The sequence below is a fragment of the Hyperoodon ampullatus genome, assembly GCF_949752795.1.
Source record: "Hyperoodon ampullatus genome assembly, chromosome: 14".
NCBI lineage: Eukaryota > Metazoa > Chordata > Mammalia > Artiodactyla > Ziphiidae > Hyperoodon > Hyperoodon ampullatus.
The window spans coordinates 84000344-84020938 of NC_136927.1; the positions used below are offsets into that span (position 1 = coordinate 84000344).

General features: G+C 43.8%; 1 protein-coding gene across 1 annotated transcript in view; it reads left to right on the top strand.

Moving 5' to 3' along the window:
• VAPB (VAMP associated protein B and C) overlaps positions 1-20595 on the top strand; it is a gene marked incomplete at its 5' end in the record, with an annotated part of 47232 nt that overhangs the window by 19342 nt on the left and 7295 nt on the right. The window contains 2 exons of the mRNA XM_079719113.1: positions 6026-6178; positions 19426-19529. Coding sequence (XP_079575239.1) covers positions 6026-6178; positions 19426-19529 — 257 coding nt within the window. The remainder of the gene's footprint in view (positions 1-6025; positions 6179-19425; positions 19530-20595) is intronic.

The following is a 20595-nucleotide window of genomic DNA, read 5'->3' on the forward strand; positions in this document are numbered from 1 at the left end:
GTTTTTTAAGAAACAGCCACACTGTCTGCCAAAGTTCCATACCATTCTGAATTTGCAGCAGCGAGGAATGAGAACTGTTGCTCCACATCCTTGCCAGCCTTTTATGCTGTCAGTGTTTTAAATTTTGGCCATTCTAATAAGTGTGTATTGGTATCTCATTTATTGTTTTAATTTGCAATTTCCTAATGACATATGTTGAACATCTTTTCACTTGTATATTTTTTCCACCTGTATATCTTCTTTACTGAGGTGTCTGTTCAGATCTTTTGCCCATTTTTTTAAAGTTCAGTTGTTCATTTTCTTATTGTTGAGTTTTAAGAGTTCTTTATATATTCGGGGTGACAGTCCTTTATTAAATACTTTAAATATTTTGCACATATTTTCTCCCAGTCTGTGGCTTGCTTGTCTTCTCATTCTCCTTAACAGTATCCATTGCAGAACATTTTTAATTTTAATGAAGTCTAGCTTATCAATTATTTCTTTCATGGTTTGTGCCTTCCGTATTGTATCTGAAAAGTCATCGCCAAACCCAAGGTTATCTAGATTTTCTTATGTTATCATCTAGGAGTTTTATAGTTTTGTGTGTGTGTGTGTGTGTGTGTGTGTGTGTATCTATCTTTGTTTTCTAGTTGAATTGCTAAGGAAAAATATTACCCCTTAAATTCTGTCCTGCTCTTTACATATGGGGTGATATAATATGCTTAAGGTTACACAGATAAGTAAGGTCAAGATTGAGTTTTGAGTTCACTTGGAGTTTCACTGTCACCTTTTACAGTCATTGGGACCTGAATGCTTAAGTTATTCTTTTGTGAAAATGGTTATTTGCATTTTCTGAAAGGAAGAGTTTTGTTGTCTTCTCTTCCATGGATCTTGGAATGAACGATTGCAGGAAGGAAGTACTCTTACACTGTGCATAGATTGCTAAAATGTTTAAAAAGTTAATGGAATACTTTTTCCACAGAATGCCCTTGTGTTTCTTGATTGATAAGTTTATCTAGCCATTTTTGATGAAATTGTCAATACCTGAAACCTGATGTCTTAACTGTTGAGAATCTCGTTTGCTGGATTATGACCTTCTTTCCTTGACCTTTAAAACCAGTGCTTTATAATTCTGAGACTCCATTTTTGTAAGTAAGACTGAAAAATTAACTTCCTGCTTTTACTTTTAATGCTGTGCATATTTCTGCTGACATCGTATTATTTACTTTCTAAGGCCAATTCTAGATCTTCTTACTGTTTTAAAATACACACTTTAAAATGACAATAAGCCAAACCTGGGTGGAGGAAATAGTTTATACTGTGCTTAGTTTTATCTTAGTATGTTTTAGAGCATGTCGTGGAATTCATATTCACGTTAGTTAATGCTATTCATGAGCATCTATCAAACTCACAAGAATTTTCGCAGATGAATATGCATAATATAGGGCATGAAGAACATTATTCAAATTGTTAAAAGAAGAAAAATTAAAACTTTCAGGAATATTCCTAATTTCTCCCAAATTCATGTTGCTTCATTTTTTTGGACCTCCTTTTTCAAATGTTAGATGTTAATTCTTAAATATCTATATAACTATCTGAAATAAGGACTAGAAGATTAGAAAGAAAAATGCTTAAAAGGAGGTGCTGCAGTACTAGAGATACCAAATCATTTTTTTCATCTCTTAAAAGAAAAAAGTCTAATTTTTGAAGATTTCATTTGTAAATTGACTCTGTACTATATAAGCAATGTTTAAGTTCATTGGTGATAAATATGCATGTTGGTATAGTAAAATCCCATTTTTTACATAATGCTTTAATGGAAATGACAGTTTTATGAAATGAAAATGACTAGTAAAAATATGAATGATTCTCATAAGCCCTTATTACATTATTTTTATTGAGGTTTTTGTGTATTCTGATTCATTAATACAGGGGAAAAGGAGAACAGTAACATGGTTTATTTCCTATAATTACTCAAATCGAATAGAATTTGTTTTCAATAAAATTCTTAGAGTAAATTGCCCAGGGAGAGGAGAGAAGGGTTGGCCTGTTTTTACAAAATGTCATGATTTTTACACATGAGACTTTGCTGTTTTATCAATGATGTTGTTCACTTGCATATATTTTTAGTATAGTTTCTTCCCGATTTTTAAAAATAAAACCTACGTAAGCCCAAGAAATCTCTAACACTTAATGGCTCAGGATTGAGTGTTGAGGGAGAAATCTGGGATATTTATTTTATTCTGCTTATTACACAAATATCGTTTGTCTTTCAATAATATAGACTACTTTTTAGGTGAATCTTATAGGCTGAAATATTATTTAGATTGCTATGTAATGGGTTAACTGGTGGAATTTCCAAAAGCAGATTAGTGTTTACAGTTAAATTTGCTTTATTTTTGTGGAATACCTAGAAGAAAAGGTCATTGTACAGGATAAACACACTTAAACTCCCCCCTCTGATGAGGCAGGGTGAGGAGGAAGAGACAGGAGAAACTGAGCTGGAAACAAGTAAGTACTCTTAATTTCATCACAGTGAAATCTTGCCAGCGTCCCTATTTTCTGCTTAGTATACTTCAAACCACCTTAGAAAATCCTCTATTTTTTTGGATGTGTTTGTGGGCCCTTATGAATTCTTGGCATTCTGATCTGAAGATGTTTCCATGTTCTTGAGGCAGAATTTTGTTGAAACAAATAACTTTAAGCTTATATCTGGAAAGCTTTAAGGCCTGTTAGTTTATGAAGCACCTTCAGATTGTCAGTGAGGGTACTGTTTTCCCCCGTAGGCCTTATATTTGAAAGCGCACCCCTTTTCAGGTGTCTCACAGTTTTTGTCTGTTTTCTTCTCCTTTCCCCCCAGCATTGTGGGGTCATTTGAGCTGGAGCTCTGCTTATATGATTGGCATGTGAGTCCTTGTGATTGGCACCTTTTACCTGAGGGCCAAGGAATATATGGACATCGTGATTGTGCCCGTGTAGGTCTTTCTGAGCTTGTGTTTGTGTGTTTGTTTAATTGCTTTCTTTGACTCCAGAAAACTGGAGTTGTGTTTAGTTGTTCTTTTTTCCTTTTATCATTTCTAGAGTGATACCCACTTCAAGCAAAGAGACTTAATGGGAGATCAGACTTTCTCCATCTTCATTCTGAGCCAGACTGCATGTGTTGGAGAGTGGAAAAGGGTAGAGTCATGGAGAGCTGCTGCCTCCATAATCCCGAAAAGACTGCCTCAGCACCAAGTGTCTTTTTTCTCCCGAGAGGCCAAAAATTTGATACAAGGATGGAGCGTGGTCAGCATCTGGCTGTCCCTCACTGTGGCTGAAAACCCTCTTGGGCCACAGGGTACCCACCCTCCTGTGTAAGCTTTTAGTTCTCAGTAAGGAGATGACTTAGCATGTCAAGAGAGGGTTATGTGTGATGGAGTCAGTAGGCGGGATGAGATAGCAGAGGCCTTGCCTTTCCCCGTGCCTGGCCACAGTTGGACCTACAAAGTGCCTCGCTCTTGTGGCGTCCAGCTTGACTGCCATGGGGCCAGAGGCAGGGCTTATTGGAAAGGTAAGCAAATGGAGAAATTCTGTCTAGGCATTTCATTCTTTTTTTTGTGGGGAGGGGGCTCTGCTGCGTGGCTTGTGGGGTCTTAGTTCCCCGACCTGGGACTGAACCCTTGCCCTTGGCAGTGAAAGCATGGAGTCCTAACCACTGGACCACCGGGGAATTCCCTAGGCATTTCATTCTTGAAGGTGTCATTGCTCAAAGGATGGGAATAGCTTTTAGTTTAGTAACGACAAAACAATAGATAATCTAGTAGTATAATCAGTCCTGCTATAATGCGGCATATGTGTTCCTAAAAATCGCCATCCTATACAAAATAGCACAGTAAAAACCATAGGACTTAAGAGGAGGAGACGAGGTTAGGTGCATAACACTCAAAAGCTTTGCTGGTCACACACACACACAAAGATAGGAACCTAATACAAGCAGAAGCACAGTTTTGCACATGTTAAATGGCTTGGAAATATATACATACTATAATAAATATGGCACTTTACCTTGAAAAAGACCTGAAGTTTGCCTGTGGAAGTGGGCGTTGGAAGAGTTGCACTTTGTGAGGTACTGAAGTGGAGGAAGGAGGGTTACCTGAAATCACAGGGAAGGTGACACCAGGTGAGGATGGGGGTGTGGCCCCTGTCCCACACGGTGAACGGAGGTGCTGGTGGGTGATTGAGGTGTGTGTAGTTGTGTATTTTGTGTATTTCTGTGCCACTCGGTGCAGCTGGGTGCAGTTTTCTGTGATCACTTAGCATTTCTTGCAGACAAAATCACACATAAGCAAATGTGAAATTCATTTTATGCTCAGATTGTCCCCATAATATTCACATCAATCACACTGAAACAGATTCACGTTTTCAGAATAAGGTTTCTAGCAGAACTGGCTGTAGTTTATTTTATTGGAATTGAGTCCCTTTTCCTTTCTTTCTTTTCACTGTTATTGATTTCTTAATTTACATTTGTTCAGCCCATATCAGATTGATTTTTCATGCCCAGAGCACCTCCAGAGGCGAGCAAGCAGCCTGAGAGTTTAATTTCGCTAGTGGTACTCCACGAGGTACTTTCCTCCTTGCTGAGTGACTCTCAGTCAGTCTCTGTCTCCTCTGTCTCTGTCTCTCCCCGCCCCCTCTCTCCACACACACCCCTTTACCACATGCCGGGCACAGTGCTGGAGATACAGAAACTGGTAAGGTATCATTCTTGTCCTCAGGAGCTTAGAGTCTCATTGACAACTTTTCAAGGCGCAGATTTAAACGTCTTGGTTGTGGATCTTCTTAGGGGGCAGATGAACCACCTGCGTGTGTTTCTTAGTTTGTGAACCCAGGAGCACACACACCTCCCCACCCCATCTCTTACTTCCTGTGCGTGTAAAGATGGCGTCAAGAGCCTGCCTGGAGGAAACACAAAGACGTCATCGACTTACATAGTGAAAAGATGGGAATTTGAAAAGGGGTTGAAGAGGTCCTAAGAGACCTTGTAGTTCCCCCCCGCCCCCCCCCCGACTTCTTGATAAACCCTAGTGGTCAGGTGTTGGAGAAGTTTCAGAGTCACGTAAATGGTTTGATCCCATTTTTGTTAATCCCCCTCCTCACTCACGTATGTGTGTACTGCTTGTGTAAGCATGCGTGATGTGGAAAGATGTCCCATATTGTGAATATTAGTTACCTCAGGGGACAAGGGAAAGCTTATTAACTCCCTCTTTATACATCCTTTATTATTTGGCTTGTTTTAAGAAGCATGTTTTACTTTTTTAATTAAAAAACCTAATAAAGTAGAAAATGAATAAATAATAATGATAAAAAATACCCTCAGGGCACTTTGTTTCAATCTTCCTGGTACCCTGGGTAGTCAAAACTGAACGTGATGTTTCAGGGGTGGGCTGCCCAGCAGGACTCTGAACTTGCCGTAGCCTAAGATGATGTTAACTTTTCTGCAGCGACACTGTATTGCTGTGGGGGCAGTTTGTGTGTATAGACCATTAACACCTCAACGTCTTTCTTGCCTCTCTACTACTATTGGCACACTCTGCCTTTGATAATCATTTTGGACCCAGGTCTAGTCCTTTACATTCTCCCTGTTAGATTTCATCTTGTTATTGTGGAAATCAGTGTTCAGCATAGGTTAAGAACTGGCCTTGGATTCAGGCTGCCTGGTTACGGATCCTAACTACCACTAACTAGCGTGAAAACTTTAGACAAGTAGTGTTTCCTCCCGAGCCTCAGTTTTCTCCTCTGGCGGTAATCATGAAGTTGTGAGGTGTCACGGAGATACTGTATGCTAGAACACTCACTAGGCCAGGTGCCTGGTGGCGTGGTGAGAACCTGGTGAATGTTAGCTGTTACTGTTAGTGTGTCAGCCTCAGCTGGTCTCTCCTGTCCATCATAATGAGATGGTTTTGGATTAATCATATTTGCACATCCCTCCTGACCCCAGACCATAAATCAGTTTTTCTTGTAAACGATCCTCCTGAGATCCCCAATCAGTCTCTGTCTCATTCCACAGGTCCCTTCACCGACGTTGTCACCACCAACCTAAAGCTTGGCAACCCGACAGACCGAAATGTGTGTTTTAAAGTGAAGACCACGGCACCACGTAGGTACTGCGTGAGGCCCAACAGTGGGATCATTGATGCAGGGGCCTCTATTAATGTATCTGGTAAGTTCTGAGAATGAAGGCCAACAGGGTGGGCTAAAAAGGCCCCCTAGAAGTAGTGGGATCTCTTAAAGCTTGTATGTGCAGTATAGCAAAATAATATGGTCGTTTTCTCCCCCACGAGCCCCCGCCCTCTGATTAAAAAGCCCTGTGGGTCCCACTCACCTGTTTTTCTCCCATAATTAAAGTCTCTTTAGTTTAATGCTTACAGCCTTCGTGCCTCAATAGTTAGAGCAAAATGAAAGTGGTAACTTCAGACTTTGCTTCAGAATGAGTTTGGATTTCACTCCCTTGAAATTAAATCTGCCCTTTGGCAGTGAATAAAAAAGGGCTAAACAAACTTAATTTTACTTTGTGGGAGAAAGCTAAATGGAGTTATTTTCTTATTTAAGCTAAATGATTTCTGACATTAAGCTCATGTCATTTCCAGTGATTGGTAACTGCACTTTACTGACTGTGAAAGGGTAAGGGAGATGAAGGCTGAGGAAATTGGAATATATTCAAGGGTGCAAGTTTTGTGCATGTCTGATGGGTTTTTTCCCCTCCTGTCTGAGAGGGCATATATTTTCCAAAGTCCAAATTTTGAAAAGATGCTGGTAGAGTGCCCAAATTGAGAATTGGATTTCAGAATTAAGGAGATGTAAGTGATGGGTTTGAGTTTAAATGTATTTTAGAAATGGAATAAACTTTTAGCTCATTAGAACTTCTGGATCCAACAGTGCTTTTTGTATTTGTGGAGGAGCTATGGGGGAGTATGTGTTAATCCTTTAAGTATCAGGAGAGTGTTACAGAAGGTTCTGCATCATTAGAAGCTACTACTCATTTGAAGTGGGTACCTGACTGGCTTTTTTCATGACAGATTTTGATTGTGATACATGTGGCTCTTCATTTGACACCTAAAAGAAAATGACTCACCTCTTTGGAAAGATATAAGGTGTTTCATTATCTGATCATTTCTGCGAACTCTTGTTCCCTACATCCATTGGTCTCTCTCATTATGGTGCGCCCACACCAGCTGTCCCGTTGTGTGTTTGTCTCTGAGGCTGCAAGACCTGATTTGGACTCTCACATCGGGTTATTATCCAGGAGAAATCAGGAGGGTGGCAGCCAGCATTTACTGAGGGTCTCCTCTGTGCTGGGCCTGCACACACGTCATTATGTAATTTCTGTTATCTGCCCTGTGCAGAATGCACTGTTACCCGCATTGTACTAAGAAGGAGGCTGGTGGCCACAGGCTCACAAAGCTGGCCAGTGACAGAGCCAAGATGTGGACCATCCTGTTTGGCTCTGATGCCCAGACTCTCTGAACTGCAGCATGCTGGTCAAGGAAGGGGCCCAGGATGTTGGCATTTCGGCGTTCCTTGGATCCATAGGGTTTCAGTTTTTCTGTTGAAATCAAGGGCAGCTGATATCTTTAATTCCCTTTTTTAAATTGACTTCTTTTTTACCTCTTGATTTCCTTGCCCATGTCAGATTTGAGTAAGGTGGTCAGTAGATGAGACTTAGATGTTTTCACAGTAAACGTGGGGCAGCAACATCGTTTTCTGAATAGCCTCAGCAGGCAGTTGTGCAGTGTAGGTGTGCTTTCCAATATGAAATATAAACGTGTGTGAGTATATGTGTATCTCTTTCAGAAAGATTCACCCCTCCCTCCCCCATCAGAGGAATGTTTTTTTAAAGTAATAACTAACCCTGGGCATTTGTTTTGATTTATGTCTGCCTCCTTAAGGAAGACCAAGATTTTGTGGTTGTGGCCTTCCTTTTGCAGATAAGAAGGTAAGGTTCAGAGAGTGGGCGTGAATTCCTACAGGCACATGGGTGACCAGTGGCCCAGCTAGTATTGGAAGCCAGGTGTCTGTCCTGATCTAGTGGCTCTTTGGTGACCCTGAACTGCCTCAGCAGTGTTAGGGGACGGCCCCACTTCCAAATGAATGTAAAACAAAATACCTTGGCTCTCAAAACGTCATGTACTTGGGGAAATAAGCCACTGAATAACAAAATGTCCATGTGTCTGCGGGCCTTCCTCCTAATGAGACAAGATTATGTTTACACATGAGAAAGGCCTCCTTTGTTTTTATTTGGTGTGTATCGGTCTCAGTGCTTGGGGTGCACCTGGGTAAAGCCAGATTTTGTCGCATTTTCGGGACAGCCTCATCAGTCGGCAGAGGAGACCAGCCTCCACTTGCTGTAGTTTTCCGTGCTGAGGGGCCGCTGTATCATTTATTAGACATTCATGTCTTGGGGTAAAAGCAGCGCACTTTTCCAAGGGTCCTGTTAAAATGCAGCCACGTGATGGCATCTGGGTGAGGACGTGGGGTTCCCGGGTTCCTGCGGGTGAGAGAGACTGTCCTCAGGAGAAGGAGGCGCCCGGCGGCCGGGCAGCGCAGAGGGCTTGGAGGCCGGCCTTCCCTTCCCGCGCGCGCCCGGCCGAGCTCGGCTGCAGCCGCTCTACTCAGAGGGCGTTAGAGCTGGGCTTCGGAAACCTGAACGGGAAGCCCAGCCCTGCTGTTCAGCCTGTCGGCTGATCTGTGCCAATACTCTAACCACCCTAGGTTCCAGTTTTCTCATTTGTGAGGTGGAGAGAATGGTATCCGCCTCACAGAGTATTTACCAATGCTGAAGAATTTTAACGGGAAGCGTGGTACAAGAGTGGGATTGCATTTTTCTTCCACTAGCTTTGACAGAAACTGGCTAGTTTCTGTTGAAGGTGGATCGTACATATTTGAATTGCCTTTTTAGAAATAAATCAATTCTATACCTTTTACTAATTTATGAAATTTTTCTAATTCTAATTTAAGAAGAAATTTTTGTTTTTCTTCTTTCTGTAATAGGCATTTGTTTTATAGTGAAAAGTCACTAGTAAATTTTCAAATACAGTCTATAAAAAGGAGGTCATCAAATCAACTGAAAATACTACCAGCATTGCCCTGCCTACCACACAGAATGTCACAGCACACCTGAAAAGGACATGACTACTAGTACATTATTTTTTTCCCACCTCTGAAAACCCTTGGGATGTGCTAGCTGATAGGAAAGGCGATAAATCATTCTTTGAGAGAGGAGGGCAAGGAAGATGGGGAAGAGGAGGAGGAGGATGGTATCTGCCCGTGGAGCTGGCAAGACAGACTGAGGTTTGAAGGCACACGGATCAGGGTTTTGATGGGGGGGTTGAGACTTTCTAGCTGTCACATGTCTTTCAGACACACCCTGTGAAACTCTTCTCAGCTGTCAGCTTAATCTGATATTCACAGGACCTTACGTTATGCATCAAAAGTCCAGACGCTGACCTGTCATGTATTTTCTTTAGAAGATGGCACATCACTCATTGGGTCCTTAAAACACGACAGCAACAACTGTTGTATAAACTCAGGTGGTAAAGTTACAGCTGGAAACAGGTATAACCTAAACTTCTTGTGTCGGTAGGTGAAAACATGTGGACTTTGCAAAGGGGTGTTTTGGGATCCGGTCACTCGGGTCCCTGATTGACTCCTTTTCTTTGTCCTTCAGATAGGTGCTCCTTGCATCTCTTCCTGACAGCCCCTTCTGGGGTCTGTGCCTGTCGGATGCGGCAGGCAGTAGGTGGGAGGGGTGGTGGGTGCTTTGTGTTTGCATCAATTGGCCCCGAATGCCATGGCGTTGGCCCCTTGCCCCGTGATACGCACCACCTGCTAGAGACGGTTTTGAATTATTCGACTCTGGACCTCGGCAAAATAGGCACACTTAACTGGAGATTGGAGAGGAGGAGATTGGATGTTTTCCTCTAGAGATTTTAAATGCAAGGAAAATAGAACGTTTTGAATTAATGGATTGTTTGAAGCAGTGGGGTGTCTCTCCATTTGTTCTAGCTTTACAAAATTAAATCTGTTTTCTGAACTGTCTGGTGGGGAAATATTTTTAAGGTAGATAATTTCTGAAAATGTCTGTGGTAAGCTTGTGGATTTTTTTTTTTAATACTGCAGTTTAATAATGAGGGGGTTTTCCATTAATATTCCAGACCATGTTTGCCAGCGGATACAGCAGATGAAGTGGTAAAATTATGGGCCCATCAAAAATACTTAGGCTTCCTGTAATATGATATTAAGTTTAATATTTTTATAACCTTCACTGAATTCTAATTTCACTAAAGTAGCAAGCACGCTTCCATTTGCAGTTCATTTATGCATATTGGTTGCCTTTGTACCAAGGAAATTAGAAATGCAAAATATCTGTTTGGGGGGGGCATTGGAAAGAGTCATTAAAGATACCAATATTTAGGTACAGATACACTTTACTAAGTGTACCCTGGGAATTGAAAATGGATTAAAGACAAACAAACACAAATCTTCTAGTGTCTGAATCTATGTTTTAAATTAAAATTCAAAGAATTGAGCAGTGTTTATTCCTGACATATAGCCCTTTTCAGCACTTATTTCAATCACATTTAAAGCATAAAGTTCTTCCAGTAAAATCCCGAGGACAGAGAATGAATATCAGCAACTCTTCTTGGACGGAAACATTGGTCAAGTAATGTAGTTGGGTAGTACTGCAACTGATAATTAATCCTTTTAAGATTTTGCTGACTCAGTTTAAAGGAGCTGCTTGCTTGCCCTGGACCAGCCAACCTTGGGTTGCAGCTTTTAGGTGATTAGCATCCGAGTATAAGTGCACTGCCCTTAGAGAAAGAAGTCAGGGATTCATGCGTCAAGTGCTGATAGTGGGAGCTAAATTTGGAGGTTTGGGCATCTTAACAGCCACATTCTTCTTCATTTGATCGTTTGCTTTGGAAGTCTCTGAAAAACAGAACCTTTTTATAAGTGGTTTTCATGAACCAGCTTTATGATTCTCAGATCAGAACAACTCATATTCATACTTAAAAGATGTCTTTAATCTTTTTCACCAGATGAGATTCTGGTTTTTAAAAAAGGGGGGTAGTTACCAATAGTAATTAAGCTTAATCGTGCCTTTAAAGATTTTTTTAAAGTTTACAGTAGGGACTTCCCTGGTGGTGCAGTGGTTGGGAGCCTGCCTGCCAGTGCGGGGGACCCGGGTTCGAGCCCTGGTCCGGGGGGATCCCACATGCCGCAGAGCGGCTGGGCCCGTGCACCACAGCTACTGAAGCCCGTGTGCTGTAACTACTGAGGCCCGCACACCTGGAGCCCGTGGTCCGCGGCAGGGGAGGCCACTGCAGTGGGAGGCCCACGCACCGCAATGGGGGGTACCCCCCGCTGGCCGCAATTTGAGGGGGCCCGCGTGCAGCAACGAAGACCCAACCCAGCCAAAACTAAATACATAAATGTATAAAAAAAAAAGTTTACTGTAATATTGAAGTTTCTTAAGGAGAATCCTATGTTTCACTTTTTATGAGTGTAACACAATTTCCTTATTATTTACATTTTTCAAAGATCATGATCAAGAGGACTTATCCAAGTCCATTCAGTACACCTCACTTAGCTGAAGGTAACTTCAGCTCCTGCAGCGTGGCTGAGGAGCAAAAGCCAGGCGTGACTTCGGAGCAGCCAAGAGTCACGTTCTTTTCACTGGTTACGGCACCTTGCACATTTATACACTTAGGCTCCCTAGTCCTGACTCTCCTGTTGTACTCTTACCTTAGACTCTCTGTTAACCCTGTTCTGATGTCCAGCCCATCACAGGCCACAGTGAAGGGCACGGGCTGTGAGCGGTGGCCCCAGTGACGGCCTGGACAGGACAGGAACACCGCAAAGAACAAGTACGGGAGAGAGAACACTGGGGATCTGGAATTGCCTGAGCCTCCGGGCAGACCGTTCTCCCTGTGCGGTGGGTCAGTCCCGAGAGACCTTGCTTGTGGGCCATGTTAAGATAGCATGTAATGGATGTTGATAATCAGAGCACGAGGGTACTCGGGAAAGGCTGATGGTGTTCCAGTATGAAGTGTTAATGGAGATAGGAGAGTGTGTTGGAGCTTTGAGAAAAGATGTGCATTTTAAAAGATACTTATAAAAAAAAGTGAGTCAGCCATGTTCTTTGGCCAGTGCTTGTATATGGCACACCTCATTTTCCAGTGGTACCGGGGTACATTTGCACTGTAGACTCCGCACAGATAAATCAATAAGACTCTGAGGGGTTTGTTATCTAAGATGGGCTGTACTGAACTGGAAACTCCTGTGGAGAGCACAAAGACAATTCAATGTCAACCAATTTATAAACAGATAAAATTAATTATTTACCCTCTAGACTCTTAGCTCCATCCATGGGTCCCTGAATAGACAGAGGTCCAGGAAAGTAGTCGTGTGTTCACCATTTGGAGCGTATCCTAAAGGAAACGATACATGTACTCATGATAAGGGCACCCAGTCTAACTAAGATGTCCGCTTTGCCTTAGGCTAGAATTCTGTCACCTCGTTGTGGGACACTGGTTATCATAAGCCGATGACAGAGTTCTGGTTTGTCTCTGATTCGTTTCAAAAACGTGGAGCAGGGACTTCATTATGACATTGTAAATGCAGGTGGGTCGAGAACAGTCTTCTGACAGAGGCATGAAAGCAAAGACAGAGAGCGCAGTGGTGATGAGAGGATTGGAAACCACTGTCTTAAACCACGAGATGAAGAGTGAGTGGCTCTGGGAAGTGGGGCAGAAGAGAAGAGAGCTGGTTGAGGGTTAAAGAGGGTTTCCTCTCTCTGTGCTGCCCAGGGAGGTTTCTGGGGGGAGCATGATTCCGGAGGGCTTTGAATGTTGGAAGGGAAGATGGGGCGTACTCTTCAGCCAGTGGAAAGCTGCACATTAGCTCCCAGAATGTGAGGTAGCAAAGCATGGAGTCCTGGTCTCAGCTTAATTGGGTAGAAACGGCAAACATGTGGGGAGAACTCTGTGTCAGTAGTGTCCGCTGGTAGAATAAGAGCCCCAGTAAGATGAGAGTGTGAAATAGCATTCCAGTAGCAGCTGCGGCGTGAGGAGGTGTCGTGCAGCACGTGTTCTCCAGGCGGGTGCCTGGACCAGCAGCGGCAGCTGGGAACAGGTTAGAAATACGTGTTCTCAGCCCCACCTGTTGAATCAGAAACTGGAGGTGGGACCCTGCCACCTGTGTTTCGACAAGCACTCCAGGTGGGTCTGATGCACACTGAAGCTGGAGACCCCCTCATGACAGAGTCAGACTAGTGGCAGGTTCAGAGTCCGATGAAGCCCGGGGGTGTGTGACATACCGAGATGTGAGTAGGGCAGGGGGACCGAGAGGGATGTGCCAGCCTCCTAGGCCCAACATGATAAGAGGAGACTTGCGTAACAACAGGAGAACACCTGCGTGCGGGGGTGTGGCCAGCACCATGTGCACACCTGTTGGACCAGCAGGGAAGCCTATTGTTGGATCTTATCAGTAAACTGAGAGAACCAGGCTGTGGACTTGAATTGATTGTTTTTTACTTGGGAAATAGGCTTTTTTGTAGCAGGTTTTTGGTCCGAGGAATACCGTGATTGTGAGTAGGGTGTTTAGGGGGAGATTAGATTTGTAGCGTTACAGGGCTCTGCAGGGCAGCTTGTCTGAGAGAGAGACCGGGAGGAGGCGGGGAGATCTAGCTGGGAAACTTAGATGTTGGGGGGTGGGGCTGAGCTGAGATTGTGGTCATGTGAACAAGGAGAGGGACATTTTAAAGATAAAATTCTGAGATTAAAAAAATAATAAAGCGTGTGTCGAGGTGCTTGTTAGACTTTTATTCATTTGCTCTGTTGCCATTATGATGCAGATGAAAATGATCTGTGACTTGCTCGGGTTCTCATAAGAAGCTTTTATGCTACATTTAATCAAGTCATTTCTCCGAGGGGCGTGTGTGTGTGTGTGTGTGTGTGTGTGTGTGTGTGAAGCAGCATATATACTGCATTTCTTCTGAAGAAAGTCTGATCTTATTGATCCAGTGTTTTATGACCATGAAGGCCCTTTCCTAACAGGATCCCACTTTCACAGTCTGCAGTACAGCAGACATTGTATCGCAAAGCGTTAATGCTGGTGAGTGGTGACCTGGTCTCCAGGCCGTCTCCTGGTAACGGGCTTCTTTTTAGTGTAGTATCAGCAATACATTTTTAAAAGTAGGATAGATGGTTCATTTAAAAGGGTTTTATCATTAGTGTCTCTGGTATTCAAGTGAAATAAATTAAGTTAATGGGAAGCTCTTTTCTAGCCTGTCATGGAAAAAAGTACATAATTTCTGTCGCAATTTGCATGTATGCAGCTGAAAGCACAAACGTTTAACAACATTTATTCCGTTGTGTTCTCGTGAAGTTCCAGCTAATAGGGTATAACAAACTGAATTCGACATGAGGTGATCGTAGCTGAGAAATACAAACTTTTGGACATGAGTTGGGGGCTGTGTTCGTTCAGCAGGGTGCAGATGCTGAGGCCCAGCGAGGGTTTATGAAATTTCACAAAGTCTGGGTGCCACTTGCCCTCCTCCCTCTTGCACACTGATTGGGGAGCCCACAAGAAAGGAGCGATGGTAGATGGCAAACGCCTTCTTTTCCACCTACTGTTCCAGGTGGAAGGAGAGTTGCTGCAGAGGGGGAGGGGCCGAGCACCCGTCTCACACCCGTCTCACACCCGTCTCACACCCGTCTCACACCCTGCGCTTCCTGAAGTTCACCAGCAGCCACCATTTTCACTCAGCTTAAAGTTTTCACCTTGCCAGTCTCACCAGTGCATCGGGCATCTGTGTTTCTATTTCATGAGTCCCAGCCTTTGCAGAAGGGGTATTTGACCTGCCACCTCTGCTGTCTCCAGTGCTCCTGTAAGGTGATTAGTTACCACCAGTACCCACCTCTTTGTGTGCTTACATTCTTGTTGAGCTCGGAGGTCTAAATGTCAGTTACATCCTCTTGAGGGTCTTCTAGCTCTGCACGGTGGCGACTTGGCAGGCAGCGTGCTCTAGGCCTGGAGTTGGACTGATGCCACCTTCAAGGTCCGAGGGTGGCAGGAGGTCTCAGACAGCACCCTTCTCCAGAGGTGGAGCAAGAGGTTGCAGGGTGGTTTGGTTAGCAGAGCACAGGGAACCCCAGTCCCCTCCCTGTAACGGACACGTGCGTGTGCACGTGTGCTTCTGCCTCCACCCGAGGCCTGGGTACCTATGGGACTCAAGACTTGGTTTGTGTGAGGTTGCTTTCTCTTTCAAACTGCACAGTCTCCCAAGAAGGGGACTACACAAAGCCACCAGTGCCTTCACTTGAGTTATTGACCAGAGCATTTTCCTCCTGGAGGGGCCTGCGAAGCAGCTTGATGTAGAATAACGGTGGTCAGACCTTTTGGTCTCAGGGCCCCTTTACACTCTTAGAAATCAAAGACCAAAAGAGCTTTTTTTGATTTGTGGGTTGTATCAATATTTATCGTATTGCAAATTAAACTGAGAAATTTAAAAAGTATTCTTTAATAACAACTTTAATAAATACAATTATATGCAAACAGTAACATTTTTAGTGGAAAATAACTTTTCAAAAAAATTATGGCTTTATTCAATATGTTTTGCAAATCTCCTTGATTTCTGGCTAAATAGAAGACAGGCTGGATTCTCTCAATTGCTTTTGCATTTCAGTCTGTTATAATGTGTTGTTTTGGTGAATATATATGAAGTAAAACCACCTTTACCACAGATATGTATTGGAAAAGGAAAGGGTATTTTTAATAGCCTTTTCAGATAATTATAGACATTATTCTTTGATACTATACCAAAACTTGACAAGTGACACTTTCTTAAAGTTTAGTACAGTGTAGAATCTGACACCCTGTCAGTGTACCATTTGACCTTTGTTTCACTAAAATGCATTGGTTTCTCTTACACTTGATGGCTTTGGTAATATTATGCTAGCTGAGTTATACGGATCTTCCAACTGTTGACATTTCATTATACAGTATCAAAAAAGTACATTCGTTACTGTTCCCACTGATCTTATTGGAAAAGTCCTTAAATCTTCAGGAAACTGTGAAGCTCTTGGTGGCAGAAAGAGGTTTTCCAATATTCTAACTTTTGTTTGAATGCCTGGTGTTTATCACCAGCAACAACTGTAAGTTGTTTTCCTTAAAGTGACAGGCTCCCTTCATTCATTTTTCAGGAAAATATCTGCTGTATACCCAGGTGTGAATAACCATAGTTTTTCTGTTGGTTGTTCTTTCAAGTAAATGGTTCCATGAGAAAGCGTCCAGTTGAGCTCACAACCCAAACAGTTGCACAGGTGCTTTTCCCAAGGCAGCAGAAATGCTTGATGTGTACTTGTCATTTCATTGTACAGAGGGCTAAGATGCATCGTCAAGGGTTGGAATTGAGTGAAGTCTGCACTCAGGCACTAGCAGTTTCACCCACCGTTGCTTTTGTGCCGGTCATCACTTTGAATGTCAGTGCAGTGGAATAGTCATGTAACATGTAACGTCTTGGTATTATTATGAGCAGTTTTGACTTTATGGACCACCTGAGGGGTGGGTCTCGGGGTCTGGGAGTAACACTTCGAGAGCCTGTGGTGTGGAAGTTGGACTGTGGACACAAAGCCAATGCAGAGCTCTGGTTCCAACAGTTAATACGCTGTCCATGGGACCTGAGGGAGGCCACTTAGCCTTTCCAAGCCCTGTCTTCTCATCTAGAACATAAGGACATGGCCATCTTTATGATTGTTGTGAGGATTGATGGGAGAACTAAGGAGAATATTCCTTCTTTGGTGCCTAGTCTGTACTAGGCCCTAGTAAAAGTTATTTTCCTTTCTTGGGACATTGCGAAGGCATTGGGGATGGGAGCGTGGGGCGAGGTAGAGAGAAAAAGGAAGGGTCAGTTTGCTTTAGAACGTGCCTGCAACCAAGCCCTTCTTTCTGGCTTACACCTCCTGGAGGAACGGGGAGAAGAGTGGAAAGGGAGCCGCAGGTCTTCCTGGGGCTCTTTATGTGGGGCTGTCTTAGGGTTCTGGACCCATCCATTCCCTGTGTGTGATCCAGCGTCACTGGAGCTGAAGAGCCAACTTCTCTGAAAATTAGTGTCTTCTGAGTGCTCTCGTCTCCTGGGCGTTGGGCTCTTTACAGGCAATCCTGTTCAGCCTCAGAGCCCTCCATGGTTCACAGCTGGGAAAGCAGAGCCTCAAGGATGAGGCAGTTTTTCTACCAGAGCTGTGCCCTGCTGAAAATCTTAAGTGTAGTCTAGGACAAAGTTCTTTTCTTTCCAATTCTAAAAAATACTAGAGCGTGATTTCGTCACAGCCAGGTGAGATCTGAAATTCTTAAAACCTAATTCACTTTAATTTTTTAAAATAAATATTAATCTGATAGTAGTTTGAAGACTGTGACCCAACTCCAAAAAAAGTTGACAGTTCCTGTCCAGGGAAGATCACAGTGCATGTGAAGACACTGGCTTCTTTCTTTATCACATACCTCTTCCTTATTGCAGTCTTGCAGGTGGAAAAAAACGCAATGGGAATTTAGCTTTCAGAATAAGAGTCCATGGTTTTGACCTGCTAATCTGGTCATTTGTCCCTGAGGTTAAATGTCAAGCCCAGGTGTGTAGTGATGTTCCAGGTCTCTCCACAGGAGAGCTCTTGCTAGCTGTGATGCCAGAGGCAGAGTTGTCTCCGTTCCAGGTCCCAGGCCACTAGCAAGGACTGCTTTTCCAGGATGGAGCTGTGCCTTTACATCTGCAAGAATAAAATTTCAAGTAGAGTGGTCCTGTGTTTTAAACGACCTTTTGTTCTCTCTGCTTATGGTCACACTTTGGATTTGGGGTCCTCAGACTGAACATATTGATAGACTTTCTCTGTGCCCAAGAGAGAAAGGACCCATGCATCTCTGAGATGGAGGGGGATGTTTGTATTTCTCTTCCTCCTCATGTGTGGTTCTGTAAGATATGTGATGGTGGGCCTGGGGTGTGTGCAGGATGTGACCCCGTCTCGAATTGGAGTGTCCATTGTGGCTGAAGGGGTGCTGACTGCACGTGGCTCCTTGTCGAAGTTTTGCTGCTTCCCAGCACAGTGACCTTGAGCAGGTCCCTTCACTTTGTCGAGTCCCTTCACGATTCCTTTACAAGCTCGGGCTTAGGGTAGGTGCCCTTCATCTGCTGCAGGGGGTGGTTGATTGTGAGGCTTTAAGCACCTGGGAAGTTCTAAGTGGTGTTCAAGGGCAAGAGAACGCTGATGAGTGCCCAGCAGCAGAGGTGCTGGTGGAGAAGGACAGGACTTGCGCTGTCAGAGGACAGGGAGCCACAGTCCCTCGTGGCGGCCACGAGCATTGGCTGTCCAGTCAGACCACCTGCGTTGGAGTGTCCACTCCTCCACGGTGTGACCTTGGGCAGGTTAGCTGACCTTTCTGTGCGTCAGTTTTTTCATCTGAAGAACAGCCATCAAAACAACTTCCACAACATTACCTGCCTTTGAGGTAATGATAAAGCTGAAGTGCAGAGCTGAGCTTCTGGCCCAAGGGAGACGCTCAGTCCCGGGGAGCTCTTATCAAGGTCAGGGCTACAGCAGGCTTCTCCTGTGTATGGAAAAGTTAGTTAGTTTTCAGGGAACTTAATGAGATGTGTGGTTTAGTCAAAGGCTTGTAGCAAAACCTGTATTTTAAAGCAGCTGTCATTTAATGGGGTAGGGTGGTAGGTCCTAGGGCAGCCAGTCAGAACAGGACGGTACCTCCCGCAGCACAGTGGGCCTGCTCAGTCAAGGGAGCCCTTACGTGAGACTCCCCTAGGTTCTTAGGGAGAAAAAGAGTGTAAGCCGGGGGTGTCTTCTCCATGCCCTGAGGGTGCTGGTTCTGAAAATTCTCTAACATTCTTGGCAAAATTGCATTTGAAGCATTACTTTGATGACCTTGACGTGGGAAATAGGACAGAGAGAAGCTAAAACAGTTCCTTAGATGTCTTGGATTACTCTGTTTTAGTTCCCGAAGAGATCATCTGCATGTGTCTTCTTGAGCAAAACAGGCACAGGTGTTTTCTACCTGGTTGACCTGGATGTAAGGCCCGTAGCAGATGTTTGGTCAGGTGTGCCCTAGCGGCAGATCAGTGGACTGGGAATCGGGAGACCTGGGTCCTAAGCCCCAGTCCTAGCTCTGCCACTACCTGCTGTTGGACCTTGGGGAAGTCCCTTCACTTGCCTGGACCTCGGGTTTGAGACCTGCACAGTGGGGGGAGAGGCTGGTCACCTTGACCTGCTCGCTTCACCTGGGGCTTCTTAAGGCTCAGATGAGAGAATCCTGGTAAACTATGTACAACCAAACTACAAGTAATTAACGTAACAAATGGCTGCTGGTAACCAAGCTCTGACCCTCCTAATGAAATATTTTCTTTCTCAGTGATGTTACAGCCTTTCGATTATGATCCCAATGAGAAAAGTAAACACAAGTTTATGGTTCAGTCTATGTTTGCTCCAACTGACACTTCTGATATGGAAGCAGTAGTAAGTACTGAATGCTTCTTACTTTTTTCAGTGATTACAAGAAATGATTAGGTGCAGAATTGTGGGTGCATGCATTTCAAAATGTGTCAGAACTGATTTTAAAGGGGCATGGTGCCTTCAGGGAGGTTTGTGCTTTGACTGCCTTTATGCTTTTTCTAAACCTTTGATTTTAACATTTCATGTAGCTTTCTAGAACACACTTCTTTTCTGACTTTTGTATCTGGTTGCCTTCTGCAGTGCCTTCTTTGGTGGATTGTGTCTTGAATGGTCTGAGGATTCTCTCCCTTTACCCTCCTCCCATTCCCCCCACAGAAGAGGACAGTTTTCACTATAGAGAACCTTCCTACCACAGCTTCCCCATCCTCCAGAACCCAGAGGGATGGTGGACAGTTGAATACTAAATACCCTTCAACCCTTTAGACATTTATTTTTTCATGCTGGGTTCTGGTAAGCATGATTCTGGGTTTTTTGTTGTTGTTTTTTTCCCCAAGTTTCCTTCATTTTTTTTTTTTCTTCCCTGCTTAAATACATGTTTAACTCCGTCTCTTAATTCTGGTAAAAAAAAATTTTTGGTAAAAAATCATAAAATAAATAATTGATATATGACAGTTGGCCCTTCATTTCTGTGGGTTCTGCATCTGTGGATATGGGCCAACGGGCCTAGCGTTTTATGTGAGGGACTTGAGATTTTCGTAGCCATGGGGGCGGGGCCCTGCAATCAATCCCTCGTATTGATTTTTCTAGAAGAAGATTATAATGGTAGTTCTTCCCCAAGGTTTCACTTAAATAAATCAGCAGGCATCCTGGTGCTGTGAGCGTGAATCACAATGTATTGATAAACCTTAAAATCCACAGCACCAGTGAGGACAGACTGTCTAGCCCTCACAGTTTGGAAAAGGAGGGCAGGACTGCCTCAACATTTTCACCGCTTTGCAGTCCACCCAGTGAAACTAAGAGACTGAAGTCGTCCGAGGAACGCCTGCAAATTTGAGTTCGCTAGGATTCACACTGTACTGCTGCTTCTCTTCCAAAGTTTTATACTAAGTGCTGTTTCATGCACAGCCTA